This window comes from Panthera leo, chromosome A2, assembly GCF_018350215.1.
Source record: "Panthera leo isolate Ple1 chromosome A2, P.leo_Ple1_pat1.1, whole genome shotgun sequence".
NCBI lineage: Eukaryota > Metazoa > Chordata > Mammalia > Carnivora > Felidae > Panthera > Panthera leo.
Genome location: NC_056680.1, coordinates 61,123,800 through 61,145,857, shown reverse-complemented (window position 1 = coordinate 61,145,857; position 22,058 = coordinate 61,123,800). Strand labels below are relative to the sequence as shown.

General features: G+C 59.3%; 1 protein-coding gene across 4 annotated transcripts in view; it reads right to left on the bottom strand.

Annotated features, from left to right (window-relative positions):
• Positions 1-22,058, bottom strand: part of ADCY1 (adenylate cyclase 1) — a 106,941-nt gene that overhangs the window by 46,463 nt on the left and 38,420 nt on the right. For all 4 annotated transcript variants that reach the window (XM_042913510.1, XM_042913518.1, XM_042913528.1 and 1 more), the window contains exons 5-8: positions 10,481-10,608; positions 4,201-4,359; positions 1,790-1,931; positions 637-792 (exon numbers count right to left, since the gene is read on the bottom strand). In XM_042913510.1, coding sequence (XP_042769444.1) covers positions 637-792; positions 1,790-1,931; positions 4,201-4,359; positions 10,481-10,608 — 585 coding nt within the window. The remainder of the gene's footprint in view (positions 1-636; positions 793-1,789; positions 1,932-4,200; positions 4,360-10,480; positions 10,609-22,058) is intronic.

Genomic DNA, 22,058 nt, shown 5'->3' with positions numbered 1-22,058 from the left:
CTAGAGGACTCCACCACGGAGAAGCGTGCAGGCAAAGCGGGAGGCCTGGGACAGGAGGGGCAGCCAGAGGCGCTCCCTGTGGAGGGTTGGCCTGTCTGACGGTCCCCCGGCTCGCAGGCCACGGCCAGACCTCCCAACAGAACATCTGACATGCGCGAGTATCTGGAGGGCGGGTTCAGCCAGAGGCTGGGGGTCTGAGCACGAATTTCCCTATACACACATGGAAAACCAAACTGCAAGAGTAAATAAGTAAATAAAAATACAAGATACCAGAAAGATTTTTGCAGGAAAGCAAAAGCAGCCCAGCCCTGAACGGCACTTACAAGGTTGAGAAGCAGAAAAGGCCAGGGCTGACCCGGCCGAAGTGCACCTGCTCAGGGACCAGCGCTGGCGGTTGTCCTCACACGTCATGACAGCCCCCCTGCCTTATCGTCATCCTCACATGTCATGGCGCCCCCACCTTGTCATCATCCTCACATGTCATGGCGTCCCCTGCCTTGTCATCATCCTCCCACGTCTGGGCGCCCCCTGCCTTGTCACCGTCCTCCCGCGTCATGGCACCCCCTACCTCATCGTCCTCACACGTCATGGTGTCCCTGCCCTGTCATCGTCCTCACATGTCATGGCGGCCCCTACCTTGTCATCGTCCTCACACGTCAGGACATTAGAGAACGGGATCTCTGCTTTGAACATCTTCCGACAGTGCATCAGCTGCACGAGCAGGTAGCACACGGTCTTGAACTTCATCCTCTTGGCTGGTTTTATGTCAGAGAGGATCAGCCCTGGAAATATCTGTGTCGACACGTGGCACAAAGAAACCCAGTGAGGACACCCATGCTGCCCCTCCAGCCTGGAGCATGAACAAGACGGGAACACTCCAGGAGGTCACGGGGACCAAACAAGTGAACAGAACTGGCACCAGGTCCCACAGCACAGAGCCGCACCCATGGCCTCGGAAAACCAGAGTGAAGCCGGCATCCGGGGGCAGAACAGCAGAAAGCTGTGGGGCCGGGCCAGGGGGAGACCCCAGAAGCCTGGTTAAGGACCACACATGCCGACCCCTGTGGTCCCTGCCCCTCAGAGGCCACCCTCCACTCCCATCCCCCTGGGGCCCAGTGCTAACCCCTCACCCGGCCCTCCTCCAGGCCCTGCTGGCAGCTGCCACTCTCTCCCCTTCTTCGCGAGCCCAGCCTGTCCTGGCCCAGGGCCACCCTCACCCATGGTCCCTAGGTCACAGGGACTGCTGCATCTCAGGGACCGCAGAGCCCTGATCCGTGGGAGCACCATGACAGCGAAGCTTGAAGCTGTCCCCCACATATGACACGCTTATGTCCTGAAGGAGAGCTGGGGCCACCTGTGCCCTGCACCCTCACCTGTGTCCTGAGCCCCTCAGTTGTGCCCTGAACCTCTCACCTGAGCCCTAAAAGGAAAAGGTCACCTCTAATCATATCCAAATCAGCTTCCTTGGACACAGTGACCTCAAGCGCCCCCCCACACGATCCTCCTGTGGGCACAGCACCCCTCAGCGTTCCCCCCACCCCTCACCTGTTTTCCAGGAGAGGTGGTAAAGGACCAGGGAGGTGAGGAGGGAGGCTGCAGGAGGCCCAGCCCCTGAGAGGACCCTGCACTCTGACGGAGGGTCTAGGAGCTCACAGCCCCTGCCCCACACACACCCCATGCCCCCCCACGCACCCCTCCCCTCAAACCCCTCCCCCCACCCCGAAGGCCTGGCCCAGGGGGTGGACACGCCATCCTGTCTGTGTCCACGCAGGAGGGTCCTGGCGCCTACCTTCCGCCGATGTGACGGCACGATGAAGAAGGTCTCGATGTTGTGAGCTTTCAGAAAACTGTTCCTCTCATGTCCGTGACCTGGCTCCACCTCGTAGTCCCCGTTCAGGCACGCCAGGGTCGTCTTCGTGATGTGGACCTTCCTGCAAAACACAGCAGAGGCGTCCCTGAGCACAGGCACGTGCAGGAGAAGTGGTCAGGCTCGCCGAGTCACACATGTCACACGCAGGTCACCGGGGAAGGGAGGGGGCGGGAGCCTAGCCACAGGGACGACAAGAACCTTCAGCAGGACGGAAGACAGCAGTGGGGTGAGGGGAGAAGCAGAGTGTCCCCAAGACCTCAGGCCCTGCCCAGTCTCGCTGTCCCCACACCAGATGGAGCGTTCACATTCATCCCGGCACATTTTCTGGCGAGAAAGAGAATCCGTAGTCGATGCCTCCCCACACCCGCCCCGGAGCAGAACCGTGAGCCTGAAAACCCACAGCAGCCCCAGAACCCCTCAGCCCCAGTGCCTCCCAGAGACCTGAGCACTGGGCTCTGCGGAGAAAAGCAAATTCCCCAGTGTGCAAAGTGGTCCTCAAACCACCATGTCTCCTTGATTTCCTGCAGGGACCAGGGCGTTCAAGCAGGATGAGTGAGAGTCCTCACCGCTGGGAGGGACTCTGTCACCCGCCAGCCTGGCCCAGAACTGCACAGGGACAGCGGAGCAGCAAGGGTCTCTGGAGAGGCAGGGGAGCATCCTGCATTCAGGGTCCTCCGTCCACAGCAGAGATGGGAGCTGCACACAGTCACTGAGCTGAGGGTCCCCCGGGTCACAGAAATCTCAGCAACTGCTCTCAGTGCAGAGCGCTCCAGGCTCTGGAAAGAGGGGGTCTCAGGTGCAAGCACGTGGTGGGAGTGGAGGCCCCCGTGGGTCCCAGCTGGGATGTGGCCTGAGGACAAACGGGAGGCCTGACCAGGCCGGGGCCGCAAGGCCAGTGAGACAAGGCCCCACCTTCACCAGCGAGCACTGCCTGCCACTGGCCCCAGGCGCTCACTCGCCCCATGTCTGTGGTGAGAGAGCGTCAGCCCCGGAAGCTCCCTCCCAGGACGCGAGCAGGGCTGGGATGCCAGCGCCCACTGTCTCAGTCCTGCGGGATCGGAGGCCCAGCTATGCGTGTGACTCTCCCAGACGGCAGGAGCAAGGGGACATGAGGTCCGGGCCTGGAGGCCCCCCTGATCCTGGAGCCAGGGAAGACACAGGTGACTGTGCTTCCCCTTGGGCCCGCGGGGCTTGGGGAGTTTACTCAGGACCCAGCGCTGTCTGCTCCAGGGCAGCCTGGAGCGAGCACCTCACGCGTCAACTCGGGGAATTGGCCGCAGTACCAGGCAGCAGGTATAAAGGGTCGGTTTTAGACCAGGAGATGCATGTGAAGAGTGGGTGTGTTTGGCCTCCTCCGATTCCACCTCTGCCTGGCCCTGGCCCCTTCAGGGCAACTGCTCAGGGCGTCCAGTTTGGGAAGGGGCCCAGGAACCCAGCCTCAGGGGTCTCAGCGTGAAATGAAAGCCACGCAGTGACAAGACCCACCTACCTGTCCATCCACCCACCCGTCCGTCCACCCACCCATCCGAGTCTAGTCACGCTCTCTGAACACCCCGTGGTGGACGGGGTGTTTGCTGAATGGGTAGATGGGGGGGGGGGGGCGGGGAGGGATAGGTCGATTGGAGGCTGTGACGGTCCACGGGAGAGGTGCTCAGGGACAGCCAGGCTCACAGACGACAATCATCTCTGAGCACCCTTGGAAAGCCCTCAGCATCAGGCGGGTGCTATGTGTCCCCCACAGTCTGTCCAGGAGGGAAGAAGAAAGATGTGTCCCCAGGAACCAGGTCTCTGGGGCAGGCAGAGGGCAGGTAGTGAGGGACGGGGGAGGGGCAGAGCCCTGGAGGCACACACGGCCGGGAGCTCGGGAACAGACACTGCACGGCCAGCATGGGTGCGAGGGTGGCTGACGCTCACTCCAGCGTGGGGGCCACGTGAGCCCTGGTGGCACATAGCTGTGCCTGGCGGCCCTTCTCCCGTGGCCGCCGCTGAGCGGGGGGAGGGAGAACCCCATTCTTGCCTTGGCCGTGGGCCTCATTGGGCAGGGGAGGCCACCGTAGTGGAGCAGCCACAGGGCAGGGACCACACGAAGCACACCGCGGTGCCAGGAGGAAGGCCGTGCAAGCACGGAAAGGCTCTGAGGCCACGGCACCTCCCTTCCTCAGTGAGTGCAGGGAACGGAACCGCCAGCAGGTGGCCAGGCATCGGGCCTGCTCTCCGGCCAGGACCGACTTCCCGTGGAGGCTGTGGGGTCCCGGAGGCCCAGAACAGACCAGCACCCGCGCCCCTGCCCTCGCCGCCCCCCCACAGCACACCGCCTTGCCCCGACTCACCCAGGTAGGCCAGCCGCCTCCATGACGTTGGCCAGGGTCACGTCATTGGACCACACATCGTACTGCCACTTGCGCAGGCCCAGGACCCCGCAGAGGACCCTGCCTGTGTGCAGCCCCACGCGCATGTTCAGGTCCACCTCAGTGGCCTCGGCCACAGACCTGCAACAGACGAGTCACGGGCATGACACACACGCACAGGGGAGCCCGGCCAGGTGAGAGCACGGGGTCTTCTGACCTTAGCCTGACCCCCGGGTGGGGCCCCAGGTGGCCAGGGCCCCTCAGTCCCCCAGCCACCGGGCACCCCACACTGTGTCCACGTCGCCTCCTGCCCCCTCCCCACCCAGGGTAGCCCCTGAAGGCAAGCAAGCCTGGGACCTCAGATCAGAGCCCCCGATCCGCTCTGTGACCCGCTGACCCAGAGGCCAGGGTGACGACCAGCCAGGAGCATCTGACAGTCTCCGTGGCCCAAGCGCCCTGGGGGGCAACTGGGGTTTGACCCCCAGCTCCAGACCTGGCCTGTGGGGAGGCTGTCGCTCCAAAGTCGTGGCCTGACCCCCAAGCAAACTATACGGGATGGAAAGTGGGCCTCGACACACATGTGGACGTGGAATCAGTCGGCAGGTCCCGGGGTGCAGGTCACCCCTGGCTGAAGAACATGGGACAGCGTGCATCCCCACGGTGCCCAGGGGAGATGGCCTATGGTCGGCAGCCACAGTGGGGCGACCCTGCAGGACGCTCTGTGGGAGAAGGGGTTCCCTGCAGCTGTGGGGGGATCCAGGGGGGTGTCCCACCCCATTTCCCAGCCCCTGGACGTGCCGCCACAGTCAGACACAGGAGGCATATGACACACTTTGTCTAGGCAAAGGGGACGTGTGGCTGTGCCGACGCCCTCCGATGCTGTTTTCCTCGTTCCGACTTCCCCAACAGGCAGAAGTTGTGTTATTAAGGAAAACTCTAAACCACACCGCTGAGGAGGCAAGAGCGGGCTGTCTGGTGGGCTCCCAGGGACAGAAGTGGGCTGCACAGGAGGAAGAGGGCACTGTCCGCAGTGACCCCCAGGCAGGTGTGCCCGACAGGCCTCCTGGGTCAGCGGCCAAGCCCAACCAAGAAGGGCCAAGAGGCCAAGCCGAGGTGCAGGACACGAGGGTCCCATGGCTACGATGCCTATCACAAGGGGGAAGGGAGACCGGCCGCCACCCTAAGGCCGGCTCCACCAGACAACCCGCCCTCTGCCCCCTCCCAGCGGAAGGTACCCTGTGGCCCAGCCACATGCAGACCCCCATGAGCTCAACGAAAACTCCGCCTCCTGCTTCGACACTGGAGCCGATTCGTGTGCACTGCCTTGTCCCGAACACGAGCTGGCCCAGCCGAGATGCAGCCTCCAGGAAGCCCTCCCAGATCTTTACCCCCAGTCCCTGAGGGCTCATCACTGGCGCCAGTACAACAGGGTCCATCAGGGACTGCTCCCGGCCACACCCTGACCTCCCGGCAGGCTGACCCAAATCACCAGAGACATGGGGGTGCCTGGGCTCTTAAAACATCTGAAATAAAAACCCTAAAGGAAGACAAGGGGCTTCAACAATGAAACAAAGGTGTTCTGTCCAGAACATACGGACAGGACACTGACCGCATCCTGGGGAGGACGAGGTCCGGAGGCTTTGGCTCTCAGAACCTCACACAGGCAAGGCGGCCACTCCTCATGGGGAGGGGATGGGAGCAGAGCCTACACTGGGAGACACCAGGATTTCTAGGGAAATCCCACCGGCCCAGCAACTATGACCACACCAACCACTGCCCTCTCTGAGCCTCAGTTTCCCTGTGTGCAATCCAGGGAGGGGCTGAACGAGTGCCAACAGGCTCTGACAGCAGCCAAGCTACCCTGGTGCCTCCAGGCTCAAGGCCACGGCCACGGCCTGCTAACTCCTACTCTGGCAGGTGCAGGTATGGGTGGAGACATGGGAGAGGGTCCACGAGGACCCAGGATGCTCCACGCCACTGCTGGGGGTCCCAACATGGGGCCTTCAGATGCCCATTCCTCTTGCCAAAGCCACCCCACCTGAGGACGGTGCCCCCTGGGCCCAGCTTGCTGTGGCCCCGACTTCCACGTGCAGACTGCCCGCCACTCCCGCCAGGTTCCCGCCAGCTGGGCCACCCTGCCCCCAAGGGGCCTCACGCAATCCTGGACCCACCTCCCATCGGGGGCCCACCGCTGCCCACCGTGTCCACCAAGGGTTCGTCCCCCAGAACCAGAGGTGTTCACGGACGCATTCAGAAGTCCGTGTGCCACAGACCATTCAAAGGGTTACTGAGAAGTCTGACTGTGGCTGTGTCTTCAATACCTATTTAGTTTTACACACATGAAATGTATTTTTCTCTTAATTATAACTTTTTTCAGTCATTTGCCAACCTCTACCTAGAGGCACTGAGACAAAAAAAAAAGGTTAAAATTTGGGGTAGTTTTTTTTTTTTTTAATTTGCAAAAAGAAAAGAACGTAGGGAAAGACGAGTAAGAAAATTTGCAAATGGTGTTTCTGTGCATTTTCAGCATTTGTGCCCTCTGCACCAGGGAAGGGACAAAGGGCATGGAGACCCTGGCAGCCACATGTAGCGTGCAGCATGCTGCCAGCCTCCAACCAAAGTCTGCAGCCCAGACACCCCTCCGGCGGGCTCTGTCTCTCCCCTCTTCCAGAAGGTTCTGCTTCAAACACCTGAGTTCTATGTCAGCAAACGTTCAGGCACCTGGACAGGCGCTTCTCAACAGATCGTGCATCAGGAACTGTCTCCCTGAGACATGCTGGCCAGGAACAGAGACAGCCAGGGGCCTCCAGGACCATCAGAGGCACCTTCCCTCCGGGGCCAGCCCAGCTCCGACCTAGTTACATGGGCGTCCACGCCCCGAGGACCATGCAGCCCCACCAGCTCCAGCATGGGTCCCAGAAGGCAGAGCACAGGCCGCTCGCTTCCCCTGACCCAATACCGCAAACCAAACACGCAGCCTTCCGCAAAGCCACATCTGCGTTACGTCTTATAGCAACATGGCCCCTGGCCTGCTTCTGGTCTGGCGCACGATGTGCTGAGGCCTATGACAGACGGGGCTACCCTGCGTGAGTGCACAATCGCCCACTGCTGGAGGCGCACAGAATCCAGACGCTCTGGAACCGGAGGGGACCATGCAGAGGAGTCTCCGCACCCCGCTCGCTGAGCCGGCCCCCTTTTCTGGGCGGGGGGGTGAGTCAATGTCCCAGTGGCTGGGGAGCCAGCAGAGTGCAAGGGCTGGCCTGCGGGGAGAGCCCCCGGCCCCGGGAGCTGTGCCCACCACCCAGGGTGAGGGCCGGGGCCCCCACCTCCACATCGGGACTCGTGGTGTGGCCTTAACACGCAGCGGATAAATATTCCCATCCGTTATTCCCACAGGAGCAAACTTCCCACCAAGTGCAACACATGATCCTTCCCACCTGCTGGACAGGATCCTCGGCCCCTCCAGGCTCAGGGGGGGTCAGCACCCAGCCGGGCACAGGCTGCACGCGTCTGCTCTTGAGGAGATCTCTTCTGTCACCGTTAACTCATTCGGCTCTGCTCCGTCCAGCGGCAGCAAACGCCCGGCCCCTCACGAGCCCATCCTGAGCTCATGTCAGGGGACTTTCGTGTTTGCGCAGTGCGTGACCCTAGCGAATGTGCTGCCGGATGACAGTGGGTCTACACCCCGGGGCGGAACTAGCAGCATCTCCCCCCCGATCCTGAGCACCCAGAACCACACACGGGGTCCGCATGAGACACTTCAGCAATCTCACAACTGGCCCAAACCATCCTTCATCTGGGTCTCCCCCGTCCACTGAGAGGCCCCCCCCCCGGCCTGGAGCAGACCTCTCCATGGCCTGACCGGGTACGTCTGCAGGCACCATTTTCCTGCTGGTCACCCACAGCCCAGTGCAGCCGCCCAGGGCCACCAGGGACCTCACAGGGATGGCGCTCCTCTGGAGAGCGCAGGTGGAAGACAGTGGCCTCAGGACAGGAGATGTGGCTGAGAACACAGACCTTGCTCCCCGGGCTCCATGGGTGGCACGCACAACCTGGCCAGAGGCCCAGATGCCCACTCCGGCCACCACCCTGGTCCTCATTTCTCCTCCAAGAATTCTTGTGTTTCCAAAGCTCCAGTCAAAACTTTCGCTCTGCGATCAGTGTGTCTGGGCAGACCCGCCTTTGGATAAACAAATTCTGTCCTGCATGTGTTCTGTGTGTCACCCAGGGACAGTGTGGCCAGCGAGGAAGGCTGCCAGAGGACCAGGAGTGGCATCCTTGGGAAGCAGTCCCGGCCTGAAGCCCAGCCATGCAGCGGACATACACTGGCCTGCTCTGTGGTACCTAGAAGGGCTCATCTGTGCAGGAGACCACCTCTAAGCTGTGACCCTGGTGGCCTTCATTTCTGTGCAGAGCCAGGGCCTGGGCCCAGCAGGGACTCCCAGTTTGTCAAGACAGAGACCTGGAATGCTCTGGGCATAAGGAGCTGGGGCAGGGGGCAGAGGGCAGCCTTCAAAAGCCAAGCAAGATGCCCCCAGCCCTGTGGGGGACCACATCAGAGGGCAAGACCGGGAGTCAAGGTGTCAGGGCCTGGCAGGACCCCAGGGACCAGGAGTCCATGAGAGAAGGCAGGAGGCACAGCCACGGGGACCCTATTTCCCAGAACAAACAGACCAGGGACAGGTCCACATCTCCACACGGCACAGCGCGAGGCCAAACCCAAGGGCAGATGACACACCCACAGGACTTCCAAGTGCGGGCACCACTCCAGGTGAGGCCCAGAGCCCATGAGAGCACAGCCCATGTCTTAAGTGCAGGGGCCTGGGTGGCCGTGCTTGGGGGCCCCATCTGGTGAGGAGGCTCAGGGTCTGAAGGGCACCAGGCTGCCACGAGGACCCGGAGGGGGAAGGGTGGGTACCAGCATCATCTGCCTTATTCAGGGCACCATCTGCCTGGCCCAACTCTGAGAGCCGTCCGCTGCCCCAGTCAGGCCCCTGTCTAGCTCACAGGCTCCTACGTGCACCACGCGACCCCCGCCTGCATTTGTGCCTGCGACCCTAACGCGGCCCCACTTTACCCCAGGGGATCACACAGGAGATGGAGGCGCTACAGGGCACATTCTGTACTCTGTGACGCAGCACACGATGTGATGTGACAGGTGATCGGCGTCACTCGTGTGATGCGCTGACAGGTGACAGGACGTGTGGCGTGTGGTGTGACAGAGGACATACGGTGTGAACAACATGGGGTACCCATGATGGGGCGCGCTCTGCTCTGACGGGACAGGTGACCCGATACGACGCCCTCTCGGAGAACAGATGTCATCGAGCCTCCGAGTCCCATGCACAGCGAATCTCTGCTTCCTCCCCGACCCGCCTGCCCTGCCCTCGGCCTCCTTGAGAGCATGTGCTCTTGTGTTTGGACGCACAAGGACTCACCAGGGCCCGTCCACCCCGACCCTAGCGCTGGGCCCACGGCGGCCACCAAGGCACCGGGACCACGCCGCCCTGCCCCCTCCAGGGCCCCCTCACTCACTCTCGACAAGAAGCGGGCGCCAGGCTGGGCGCTGGCGAGGGCCGGTCTGCAGGTGCTGGGTCTGCAAGGTCCACCCCCCTCCAGGGCCCCCTTGCTTGCATTTCTCTGTCCCTCAGTCATTTATGTCCCACAGACGACAACTCAGCTGCCACTTCCAGGCTCCGACTGTGACGCACACACCAGTCGCTAGGCCACACCACGTCTCGCGCTGCCGAGATGCCAGAAGGCAGGCCCTCCACCTTCCAGCCCCACACCCCCCTGACCCACACGCACTCTGCATCCGCTCAGAACGAGACGAGGCTGGACAAGAAGGGGGCATGGCAGGGCACAGTGCTCCCGGGATGCACACCTGCTCTGGCCAGGCCTCCCCTCGCAGAGAGCACGTGGATAGCCACGCCCATGAAGGCAAGAACACGCAGTTCCTTCGAGTGGAACTTGGCTGGATGTGAGCCACGGCTCCCCAGCGCGGTCCCCCACCGGGGTGTGTGGTCTGGCTGAACAATGAGAGTGACCTCTTCGCGCACAATTACTGCACACCTGACGATACCCAGGGTGGTCACGGACAAAGAAACGCTGTCCCGGCAAATTGCAGAGGAGGGGGCCACGGAGGCACAGCTCGGGAGGGAGCCCTCCCGCCACGCCTCCCCGTGCAGCATGGCTCTCCACGGCCCTGGGACCTGGCCCCCGGGACCCACCGACCAGCTCGGCATAGGCCACGGGCACTCACGTGATGGTGTCGATCATGTCCAGGCCCATCTCCACACAGCAGTGGGCGTGGTCGGTCTTGGGCTGGGTGAGGCCGGACACACAGTAGTAACAGTCCCCTAGGATCTTGATGCGGCGACAGTGATTCTCCTTGGGGGCAAGAGGGCAAACCACACGTTAGTGATGCAGCCGGGGCTAGGGACCCACACCTTCGCCAGCACGGGTGCCGGTGACCACGGAGTGCGCCCCAAGACCCCACACCCCCAACCCAGGGGACCCCCTCCCCAGGCCAGGGCAGCCTCAGGAGGGTGGGCAGCCCCCACGGCTGTGACCGGGGTCACCCTGGGGCACCCACGCTCCCCCAGGCCTATTCCCCTACAGGCATCCGCCTGTCCGTCCCTCAGCTCACCTGGAAAACCCCGCAGACAATTCAAGATGGGGAAGCCCCAAGTCCGGAGCCAGCTCTTTCCCGGGGGGCAGGGGGTGTCTCCCAGGTAGGCCAGCACGACGCCCCTCTGACCACCACCCCGGACGGCCACACATCCACACCGTCTGTGGCCATGACCCCACCACACACACACACACACACACACACACACACACACACACACACACCAGCCCCGGGAAGGGCAGGTGCACCACCTCAGGGTCCCTGCGTTTGGGGTCCACTGGCCGTGGGATCGGCTATCACCAAAGAATCATCTTCCAGGGCCAGAGCCCCAAGCAAACCACCAGGGTCTGCAACTGACCTCGCTGCCCACAGGGACACCCAGAAGGCAGCCAACACCACGGAACGTCCACGCTCACACGCAATGGGAAGAAGAGTGCCAGCCCCCGCCTCACCCGCACGCTGCCCGGGGACTCACTAGCACCAGTCATCTGGGCTGTGATTATGGCTGGGAAGGTAGTTTTACTATCAAACACTTTGGGAAAGCCCTCCTGGACACCCTTATGTAGCAGAGGGCTGCACAAAACACTTTCCCGCAAGTGGGTCATGTCCACAGACATTCACCACATGACGCAACCAAGAAATTCTTCAAACTGCATTAATGCTTCCAAACGTAATAGCAAATCCAGTGCGTGGGGTTTTTTTAGTTTTTTTTTTTTTAATGTTTATTTACTTATTTTGAGAGAGAGAGAGAGAGAGACAGACCATGAGTGTGGGGGGGTGGGCAGAGAGAGAGAGGGAGAGAGAGAATCCAAAACAGGCTCTGCACTGTCCACGGGACTCACACTCAAGAACCAAGAGATCATGACCTAAGCCGAAATGAAGAGTCGCACACTTAATGGACTGAGCCACCCAGGCGCCCCACAAATCCGCCTTGTGTTAACGTAAGTAGCAAACATTATGAAAATTTACAACATTTTCCGGAACAAAAATGAGCAGTGAGAAGTATAGCGTTGTTTTCGCTTTGCATCTGTCACGTGTGCCCGGGCGTGTGGGCATCTGAGGGCCCTGCCTCGCCAGCGCGGCATGGGGGGAGCACCTCACAGACCCCCCACGTCCTGTGACAGCCTAGAGCTCCGCCCCCACCCTGAGAACCATCCTACAGCTTCTATTTCATCCTGCTCTGGGACGTCTCCCTGAAGTGCTCACTCCCACGGGACCACCTCCCCAACCTCCACATTAACGTGAGAATCCCCGGCTCCCGCTGCCCACACGCCCACGCAGACGCACACTCGTGCACGACACTCTGTCCTGAGAGGCGGCCCGGCCACTGCCCCACATCAGATGACAGGCGCCAACCCAGCCCTGGGCCTCCCTCGGCACGCAGATGCCCCAGACTCCAGCCGTGGGCCGCGAGCTGACCACTGGGAGGTCAGCCCCCGAGGGACCACGGGCAGCTGCTTAACGTTAGGACACAGGCCTCCCCGTCTGCAGAAGGGGGTTCTCCCTGTGTCCCAGGGGATGGCCCAGGGGACCAGGATGGTGTCTGGGAGCCTAGAGCCGGACAGCCGGGTGCCGATGTCCACCCTGCGGAGCCAAGGGCCGGGCCCCCGGGAGTCAGCCCACCATGCTCATGCAAGCCTCCAGGCCAGCAGGCAGCACTGGGCTCTCTCCTGGCACTTCCAGAGTGTCCACCCCCCTGTCCCCATTGTCACTGTCCTGTGGGAGGGCACCCACTGTGCCCAACAGTCAAACCCGGCCAGGACACTCCATGCAGGCCAGGGAGAGGGAGTCCTTCTCCCAACCTCCCCTGTCCCCACATCCAGGCTGCTGTCCCCAGGCCCAGAGATGACACCAGGGGCACCTGCCAGGCCTCGCCCCCTCCTCCTATGGAAGGCTCCCACCGTCAGGACGTCCTCTCAGCTCCAAGATGCCCACAGAGGGCACGGCCCTACCGCACATGGCACTATTCTTGCAGACGATGTCGGGAGAGTCACCAATCCCCGGTTCTGGGCACCTCAAGGATGACGTGTGCCCATCAGCACCTCCGTGGGGTTTCCCTGTGTCCTTGGCTCAGCTGCAAGGTGCTCCCAGCCGCCTCCTGCCCTTCTCCGAGTGTCCTGACAGTCCCGTCTCTGGGCAAGCAGGTGTGTGAGCCGAGTGCAGGGGGACAGGTGCCCACAGGGAACCTCGAGTGTGACCATTACAGCCCCACATGGCTGGTCTCCAAGTGGGGGCCTGCAGCAAAGCCACTGAGCAGGTGGCATCCAGGGGCTGCAGCCTTGTAATTACAGCCTGTCAGCAGCAGATGTGTCCTTCCTTGGAGACTGTCCTCCAACTCGAAGCCTCGGTGCCCGCCCGCCGGCCCACCACGGGGCCAGGGCAGGGACACAGCCGGGAACAGACTGGGGGAGTGAGAAACTGACACTTGGTCTTGTTATTCCAATCTCAAACGTCCTGGCTTTTGTCAGCCAGCTTGAGAGACAGAAAGGTATCTTTTGCTGACTTTGGTGTGTTTTGATTTAAAATCTTCCTGGTGGTTATTGGAAGCTGGCACCTGGAGCCAGAGCCCAAGCCCTAAAGAAGGAGGCAGAACACCAGGAGAAATGGAGGGGGGAAGCTGGAGGGCCCCGAGACCCTCAACCCGCAGCTTCCAGGCCAAGGAGGGACAGGAATGGCCGGTGACACCAGAGGGGTTGCAGGGGGATCCAGGTAGGAAGGTCTCATGCTTAGCTTGCCAGGAGTGGTCTGCAAGGTCGAGGACAGACTCTGACCCACCAGCCCTGCCTAGCAGGCAGCTGTGGGGGCCTCGGGGGGCAGGGACCCAAAATCTAAGGGGTGGCTGTTGCTGAGAAGCAGCAGAAATAACCACTTGCTTCAACCTCCATGCACCCTAAACCATCCCTACGGTTCCCTTTGGCCCTTCTGTGCCAGCCGCTGGGTCAAAGGAGGGTCCTGCTCTCCCAGAGCCTGCGCCCACCGGGAGGAACCACACGGGAGTGGTAGTGTTGAGGCCATCAATGCACAGACACATGTCCTGCAGCAGGGCAGCCGCGTTAGCCCAGCGCCCTCCTCTGCAGCCCCAGATGGGCCCGAGGAGGCACCGTGCCCACTGAGGGCAGCGCCCAGCAGCAGACGGTCACTTGTGCGCACTCGCTCCCAGGAGCCGGTGCCGAGAGGAGCGTCTGAGGGCACGCAGCAGGACACCTGACCTCGCAGGTGGGTGGCCCTCCCTGCACATCTCATCCTGGGGTCTGCACTGAGAGACCAAGCCACACAAATGCTGTACATACTTAAAGAAAGAAACCTGAAAGCAGCGATGCCTGAAAACCAAAACCAGAATGAAATAAAGTTCAGTGTGAGCACGTCGGGAGCGTGACCGCACACACAGCTGTTCCGAGAGGCGGGAGGCTGTGTCTAATGGGACGTCATCCAAAAACAAAACAAACGGAGACATCTCAGACCGCATGCAGCGGTCCTGTGGGTGCTCCCCGGGGCAATGATGCTCTGAACCGACTACAAAGATGCACGGAAGAGCGAACGGTGTTGATGGTCCGTGGGATTTCCAGCTTTGGGGAAACAGACACAGGTCAAAATGAAAGGAGCAAAGTCATCCAGCGAATGAGTTGGAAACATCAGTACGAACTCAGAATTTGTTCTTACTCTTCTGGAAAGTGAGAAGCTAACGATCTCCTGTGAGATCCCAGAGTAGGACCTGGAAAACCACTTCCTGCCGGAAGGAAGCAGGGCTCCCGGAACCACAGATGGCTTGCTGTGCCTCGGGCTGGGCTGGGGGGTGGATCCTGTCCAGAGTGACAATGGCAGGGCAGTGCCCGCTGACGGGATGCGTGCATCAGAAGTAAGAACACACAGACTGGGTCAGGCACACCCAGTTTCTACAAGACTGTGGCTTCCCAGTAACAGAACGGAAAAGCAGGAGAGAAGAACCCCCCGCCCGACCTTGGCAGGCTCTAGGGCACTGATTCCTCGAAAATTGATCGGTGCCGAGACTCAACTATTTACTGTTTTTGAGGATAACCAATTAGCTGACGTGTGAATGTTCTTGTTTTTTAAAGAATCATGAGTGAATCGGCGCAGGAAAAAGGACAGAATTAAAAAACCATGCGGCCCAAATCCCACTGAATTGCCAGCCAGGACAGCTGTCGTGGCACCCCTGGTGTGATGTCATGGGGAGCAAGTGGCAGGTGGGTCATACGGGCACCACGGGAATACCTGGGGCAGGAACTACCCAACATCGGCCGGGGAGGCCCACAGGCTCCGGGGAGGTGACAGATGGGGGGAGCACCTGGCATCCATGTCATGCCACCCCGAACAGTTTGTTAGCGCTGACATCCGAGGGCCACAGGCACATTCCCCGTTTTCTAGTTCCTGTATCCTGCGACGGACATGTAGAGGCCTTGCCGAGGAACTCCTGCTTGTTCTACTCTGCCAACCCCAAGGGTCAGGAGCCCACATCCCCACATCCACCACATGCCCTCACACTCTGGCCATGACCCCACCGTGTCACCCAGGCCAGGCACCAGACAGCGGGGGACATCCCAGAGCCCAGGGTCCACATCTCCCAGACTGTCTGGCCCTGCCGTGCCCCTCCTCTCAGGGACTGTGGGGCTGCTGTGACAAATGGCATCAGGCCCTGTGCCATGAGTTAGCCCAGACACATGTCCCCCTCACCCATATCCTGCCTGGCCCTCCAAGGGCAATACGCATGAGTTGACAAGTAGGTGACACGGCCCAGCAGGAGTCAGAGCCACTGCACCTGCAGTCTCCTGAGCGGGTGACCAAGGTGTCCTGGTGGCCAAGTCGGGCTCACGGGAAGGACTGCCAGCCAAGGCTGTGAGCACAAGGTGAGGGACGTCCAGGACCAGACAGAGGGTACAGACGTCAGCTGCCATCCAGAGGGGGTTGTGGGTGCCAGAGTGGGGCCTGCTGTATCGTCTCTGCCTTTGTGCGCATGTGAAATTTCCGTAAAACAAATTCTACAGGCCCTTGAGGGCAGGGCTGGGTCTGACTTGTACAGGCTGCACCCCATCACCTAGAGGGGTTCGGTACACAGCAGGCCAGTGGCACACAAGGTAGGTCGGCTCCGCACACAGTAGGCACTCCACAGTGAGCACTGTCTCCTCGGTGCCACTGGGGGAATGTTCCTTCACACCACAGGCGGGGCTGCCGTCCAGGCCATCCTGCCTCCCCTCTGCACCTCCCCCCGCGTGCCCAAGAGCTACGCGCTCAGCCCCAGGTTGCCGGGCTCTGCACATCTTCCCAGGAGGAGCCACCACAGGTGCTGAGTGGACGTCCCCTCCCAGAAGGAACCAGTGTGAAGCCGCAGCCGTGGGCCACATCTCTGTACACAGAAGCAAACACAACGGAAACCACCGGGCGAGTGATTCTGGGGAGAAGGACCCCAAGGCCCCTGCTGACACCCGCCAGCCAGGCGGTGACTGTCACAGCCCAGGGAGAGCCTGGAACCTTCTCCCAAAAAGGACACATGCGGGCGCGTGGGAGCGGGTTTCTACAGACAGCCAGAAACAACAGTCTCTTCAGAATTCCAAACACCTACTGGTTTTCCAGAAAGCAATATTTCCTGCTAATTAAGGAATAATTAAAGAAACCCAGGCTTGTTATTAACAATGCAGGAAGCTCAAAAAAAGTAAAACGTGTGACTCCGCAAAAACCGCAGTCATTCTGGACCTCCCCTCCGCCCAGCGCTCCCTACAGCGTGTTCCCCCCTCCCCCAGTGCTCCCCCACGGCATGTACCTGCATGTGCACACACGTTCTGGAAGGGGGTTCTGCTCCACGCTCGTCCAAACGCAGAGCCTCGCCCTTGGGTCGGCCTCTCGAGTGGAGCACGGACGATACACGCGCTGCCTCCTTCCTCAGGATGGCGGCTCTGAGTCCTGGCCACACGCGCTAGGCTCCCGCCTCCCTCCTGGGCTGGAGGGTCCAGACGGACCCCTCGACACCACCCCGCCCACGTGCAAGCCCGGCTGCTGAGAGCACAGCGAGCAGACGAACACGCCCCAGGCCCATGGCGGGCAGCTCGGAGCGGCGCCCGGGACGAGGGAGTCCGAGCGGCAGGGAATCGTGGGCCGTCGGTCTCCTCACGTTTCACGGGCCACAAAACCCAGGCTCTGGCCCCTGGATGGAGCCCAAGGGAAGCCTGAGGAGGACGGACGGGGGCAGGAAGGACAGACCTGAGCACACACCCCAGCGAGCTCTGGCTCTCGACGGCTTCGTCCGGAACCCGCAGAGTGACACAGGGCAGAACGGTAATGCGCCAACACGCACATGACAGTCTCTGAGCAAGTGTGGGTGGAGCCAGACAGACAAACGGTGCTGAGAGCCTCTCTGGTGTGCTGCCGCCTGTGGCCGGGGTCGCACCCTCGGCGCTGTCCTGTCTTCCCTCACAATCTCCAACACGAGGCCCCGGGCACCCCTGCCCCAGCCCCGAACATCCCCACCCCAGCCCCGCACATCCCTGTCCACTCTGCACGCCCTGCCCACTCCAAACACCCCCATCCTGGCCCCATGTACCCTCGCCCCAGCTCTGAACACCCCTGTCCACTCCACGCGCCCCCATCCCAGCCCCACAGACCCCCGCCCCGGCCTCAGGCACCCCCATCCCGCTCCCAGGTGTCCAGTCCTGTGGGTCGCTCCCACAGCATGCACGTCGGGGACGATGCAGACTGGCCCAGCCCAGGGCCGGGGTCCCCGGTGAGGGCCCACCTGCAGACACAGCGCACCTGCAGGAAGGCCCAAGTCCGGAAAGGAAAGGCCTCTCAGGCCATCCAACCTCGCTAACCGCCCACTGGCTCATGTGCAAATCAGCCGCCTTGCCCCGGTGTACCGCCTACATTGTCCTAAATCCCAGCGTGTCCCCTGTCACGGGCCAGGCACAGGCACCTCGGGGCTGAGAACTTACAACAGTATAACAAGGTCTGGCTGGAAACAGCCCCCAGACAGGGCCTCAGGGCCATGACCCAGACTAAGGACCGTTGTCCTTGCCTGTGCGGGGAGCAGGCCGGAACTCGGGCCTCCGCAGCGGGCACAGTGAGACCCCAGGCCACCCTGGAGCTCAGGAAGGAGGGACATCGGCTTCAGCCAGCTGTTCGCTTTCTGTGGCTGTCAGCTGTGGACGAGGGGTAAAGGCCAGCCACCATGGAGACCAAGGCAAATATGTGCTCACTGTGAGTCTAACTGCCCAGCAGGGACCTTCATGAGGACAGACGTGCTGGGTGGCAGCGTGTGAGTTTCCCAGCACACCGGCAGGGGTCACTGCCTCCTGCACACCAGGCTCTGACACACGTGCCACATGATGTCAAGAGGGGCTCAGGCAGTTGGTGTGAAAATACATTAAACAAATACTTGGCACCATCGATGCCCAAAACAACAGACTGACAATTCTCAGCTGCCAGGCATGACTTTGATGGGGCGGAGGGTCCACACTGAACTTCCAGAGAGGGAAACATAACCCCTGAGACCCACACCGTGCCAGACGGACAGACGGGTGGTCCCACCTCACAAGAGACAAGGCCGGTGACCATACAAGTTCAGCATCAGAAACCATCCAGAATGACGGAAAAGGAAAAAGAGCCCCAAATTAAAAAGGATCATCAGTGGGCCGTGGGACATCAAGATCCAGATGCAGGCGAACCGGGGTCCCCGAAGGAAGGGGGAGAAGCATAAAGAGTGTCTGACAGCTTTCTCCCCGAAACGACAAAACTGTAAACCTACCGATGCAGGAGGCTCGATAAACCACAAGCCCAACAGCCATGAAGAAAACCACACGGAGTCACGTCAAGATTGAACTGCTTCCAACCAGCGGCCAAGAGAATGTCTTACGAGCAGAGAAAAAAGACGTCTTTCACGTGTTCGGACAGAGGAGCCGGGTGCAGTGGGCAGGTTCCCGCTGAAAACACACAACCAAGCAAGCACCTGCTGGCCCACCATTCTGCAGATGGTGAAAAGAAATTCTCAAAAGTCAAGGCCAGATGAAGACTTATCTCAGAAATAAGAGACAGAGAGGACGGGTTGCCGGCCCACCATGTGGGAAGCACGGGAGGAAGTCCTGTGGTGGGAGGAAAGCATGGCCACGTGGGCATACCCACATGGCCCAGAGCCACAGAAACAGAACCATGTAAGGAGATACACACCCCTGCTTGTGACCCATTTCTGCAAAAGAGAACGGTCTGTGGGAACAAACAGGGTAACGATGCAGGGCTGAGCTACAGCAATCAGCCACAGACCCCAACGCAGACCCAGCGACATGGTGAACCGTTATGACCCAAGAGCCCACAAAGACACTCAGGCAGGGTCACACAAGACACTCAGCAAACCCACAAAATGGCAGAAAAGGGGAAACCAACAAAAACAGATGGAATGAATCAACACTGGGACAGACTCAACCCACCACACTGACAACACAGCCAGCGACCGCCGACCATCAGATTCGATGTAACTTAAGGTGCAAACAGGCTGGGAAAAAAAAAGGGAGGGAAAAAGCCATGCCTCCTGACGATAATCAAAGGAAAGCTGGAACAGTTACATTAACATAGGACAAGCTCAGATTTCCAGGTAAACAGGTCATGTCTTTATTTTTTTTTTAACGTTTGTGTATTTCTGAGAGAAAAACAGAGCATGAGCAGAGAAGGGGCAGAGACAGAGGGAGACACAGAGTCCGAAGCAGGCTCCAGGCTCCAAGCTGTCAGCACAGAACCCGATGTGGGGCTCAAAATCACGAACTCGATCAAGATCATGACCTGAGCAGAAGTTGCTTAACCAACTGAGCCACTCAGGCGTCCCTAAAGAGGTCATTTCTTAACGAAAAAAGAGTTTATTCCTCAAGAGGACCCAAGATCCCTAAATGTTTACAAATCGAATAGCAGAGCTCGAGAGCATAGGACGCAGAATGGGCAGGACTGAAGGGAAGCAGACGAATCCATAACTACATCGGGGAGCCCGATGCCCCCACTTGGTGACGGAGGAACACAAGATCATGCAGGAGCGGGTGCACCTCACTGCTCAGTCACCAGAGGAGACCACATCCTGAACCACACGTGTAAGACGACTCAAATTCCCTGAAAAGTACTGTTCTCTGACCACTGGAGAATTAATTTGGAAGTCAAGAATAGAAAGGCCTTTGGAAAATCCCGCAAAAAACATACCTCTAAGTAAGCCACGGGTCTAACAAAGATTAAAAGGAAAACCAGAAAAGTATTTTGAGCTGAGTGAAAACAAGAACACGACGTTTCAGTAACTCGGGGAAGCCGCCTCGGCAGCACACCCGGGCAGTTCGCAGCACCAAATGTTCACGCTGGAAGGGGAGAAAGATCCCGATCGGTGGTCTCAGCTTCCACCCCACGAGGCTACAAAAACAAGAGCAGAAGAGAACCAAGGGAAGCAGAAAAAACACAATAAGAAACATCAGAGAGGAAACCCATAACAGAAAAACAGAGAGATCATTGAAACCAAAAGCCAGTTCATCAAGAAAACCACTACCACTGATAAACCCACAGCCAGAATGATGAGGGGAAAAGGGAAGACACCAATCATGACAGTCAGAAAAGGAAGTGATGTGTCATTACCGATTCTACAAACATCAAAAGGACGAGGAAGTTCTGTGAGCACCTTTATTCCACTCATCTAAATAACTGACCTCGAGTGGACACATTCCTTGAAAGACTAAGACACAGAAAGCAACCTGTCCAGCCTTACTTTGTAAAAATCGCATTTTTAAATGAAAACTTGCCCAAGGACAACTCCACGCCCAAATGGGTTCACTAGCAAATTCTGTCACAACTTGAGAAAAAATAACAATAGCAATTCTACAGAAGCTCTTCCAAAAAGTCGAACAGGAGGGGACGTGACCAAACGCCCCCAGGACACCAGCGAGACGAGATCCCACATGAAGACAATGGAAGACAAGAAAGCCACCAAACAGTGTCCTTCAGAAACCTAATGGGAAGACATCTAAACAAGATTTTAGCACACGTGTGCACACTCACACACGCACACCTTCACACACATACGTTAACGCATGTGTGTGCACATGTACATGTGAGCTACATACACGTGCATGCACACAGGCCTGTACGCAACACACTCATGTGTACGTACACGCTCACATGCGCGTACACACCCCACCACGTGTCGCACAGCCCACCAGCCACGCAGCTCTGACGTGTACAGTACATGCTGTCTACAGGGTGTACCCTTCCCATGAAAGAAGTATTTAGCCAGCGTCCCAAACACAGGTGCATGTCCCGGTGAAAGAGCCACATAGCGAATAAAGAGGCCCGTCTCTCACACACCAGCAAAACGGACAACCTAGAAGAAATGGATAAACCCCTGGAAACACACAACCTACCAAGCCTGAATCATGAAGAAACAGAAAATCTGAACAGACTTCTTTCCAGGAAGGAGGCTGAACCTGAGACCAAAAACCCCGCAACACACAAAAGCCCAGGACCGACGGCATCACCGGTGAACTCTACCAAACGTTACAGAACACCAATCCTTCCCAAATTCTTCTCCAAAACAGAAGAGAAAAGAAAGCTTCCAAATTCACTCTACAGAAGCAGCATTACCCTAAAACCGAAAACAGAGTTTTCGAAACAAGAAAAGACAACGCTGGCCAGTATCCCCGGTGAACGGAACACAAAAGTCCCCCAAAAAGTATAGCAAACCTCTTCCCACAGTATGTTAAGAGAGAGGATCATTCAGTATGACCAAGTGGGATTTATTCCCAGGGAGGCAAGGTAGGCGGATTGATATTCGCAGATCAATCAGCGTGACACATCACATGAACAAGAAAAAAGACAAAAGCCATAGGATCATCTCAGCAGAAAAAGCATCTGACAAAATTCACTGTCCCTTTCAGGATAAACTCAACACAGGGGGTACAGAGGGAAGGCCACGTGGGACCCGCCTACAGCACACCTCGTCCCCGTGGGGAAGCCAGGAGAGTTTTCCCTCCAGGATCAGGAACCAGACAAGGAGACCCAGTCCTGCCGTGTCCCCTCAACAGGCTGTGAAGTCCCAGACGGGACAGTCGGGCACAAAAAGGGAACCCAAGGCGTCCAACTCGGAAAAGAAGTAAAACTCTCTCTGCAAATGACTTAGTATCTACCCTAAAGACGCCACCAGGAACCTGCCAGAGCCAACAGATGACTTCAGTAGAGTTTCCGGAGGCAA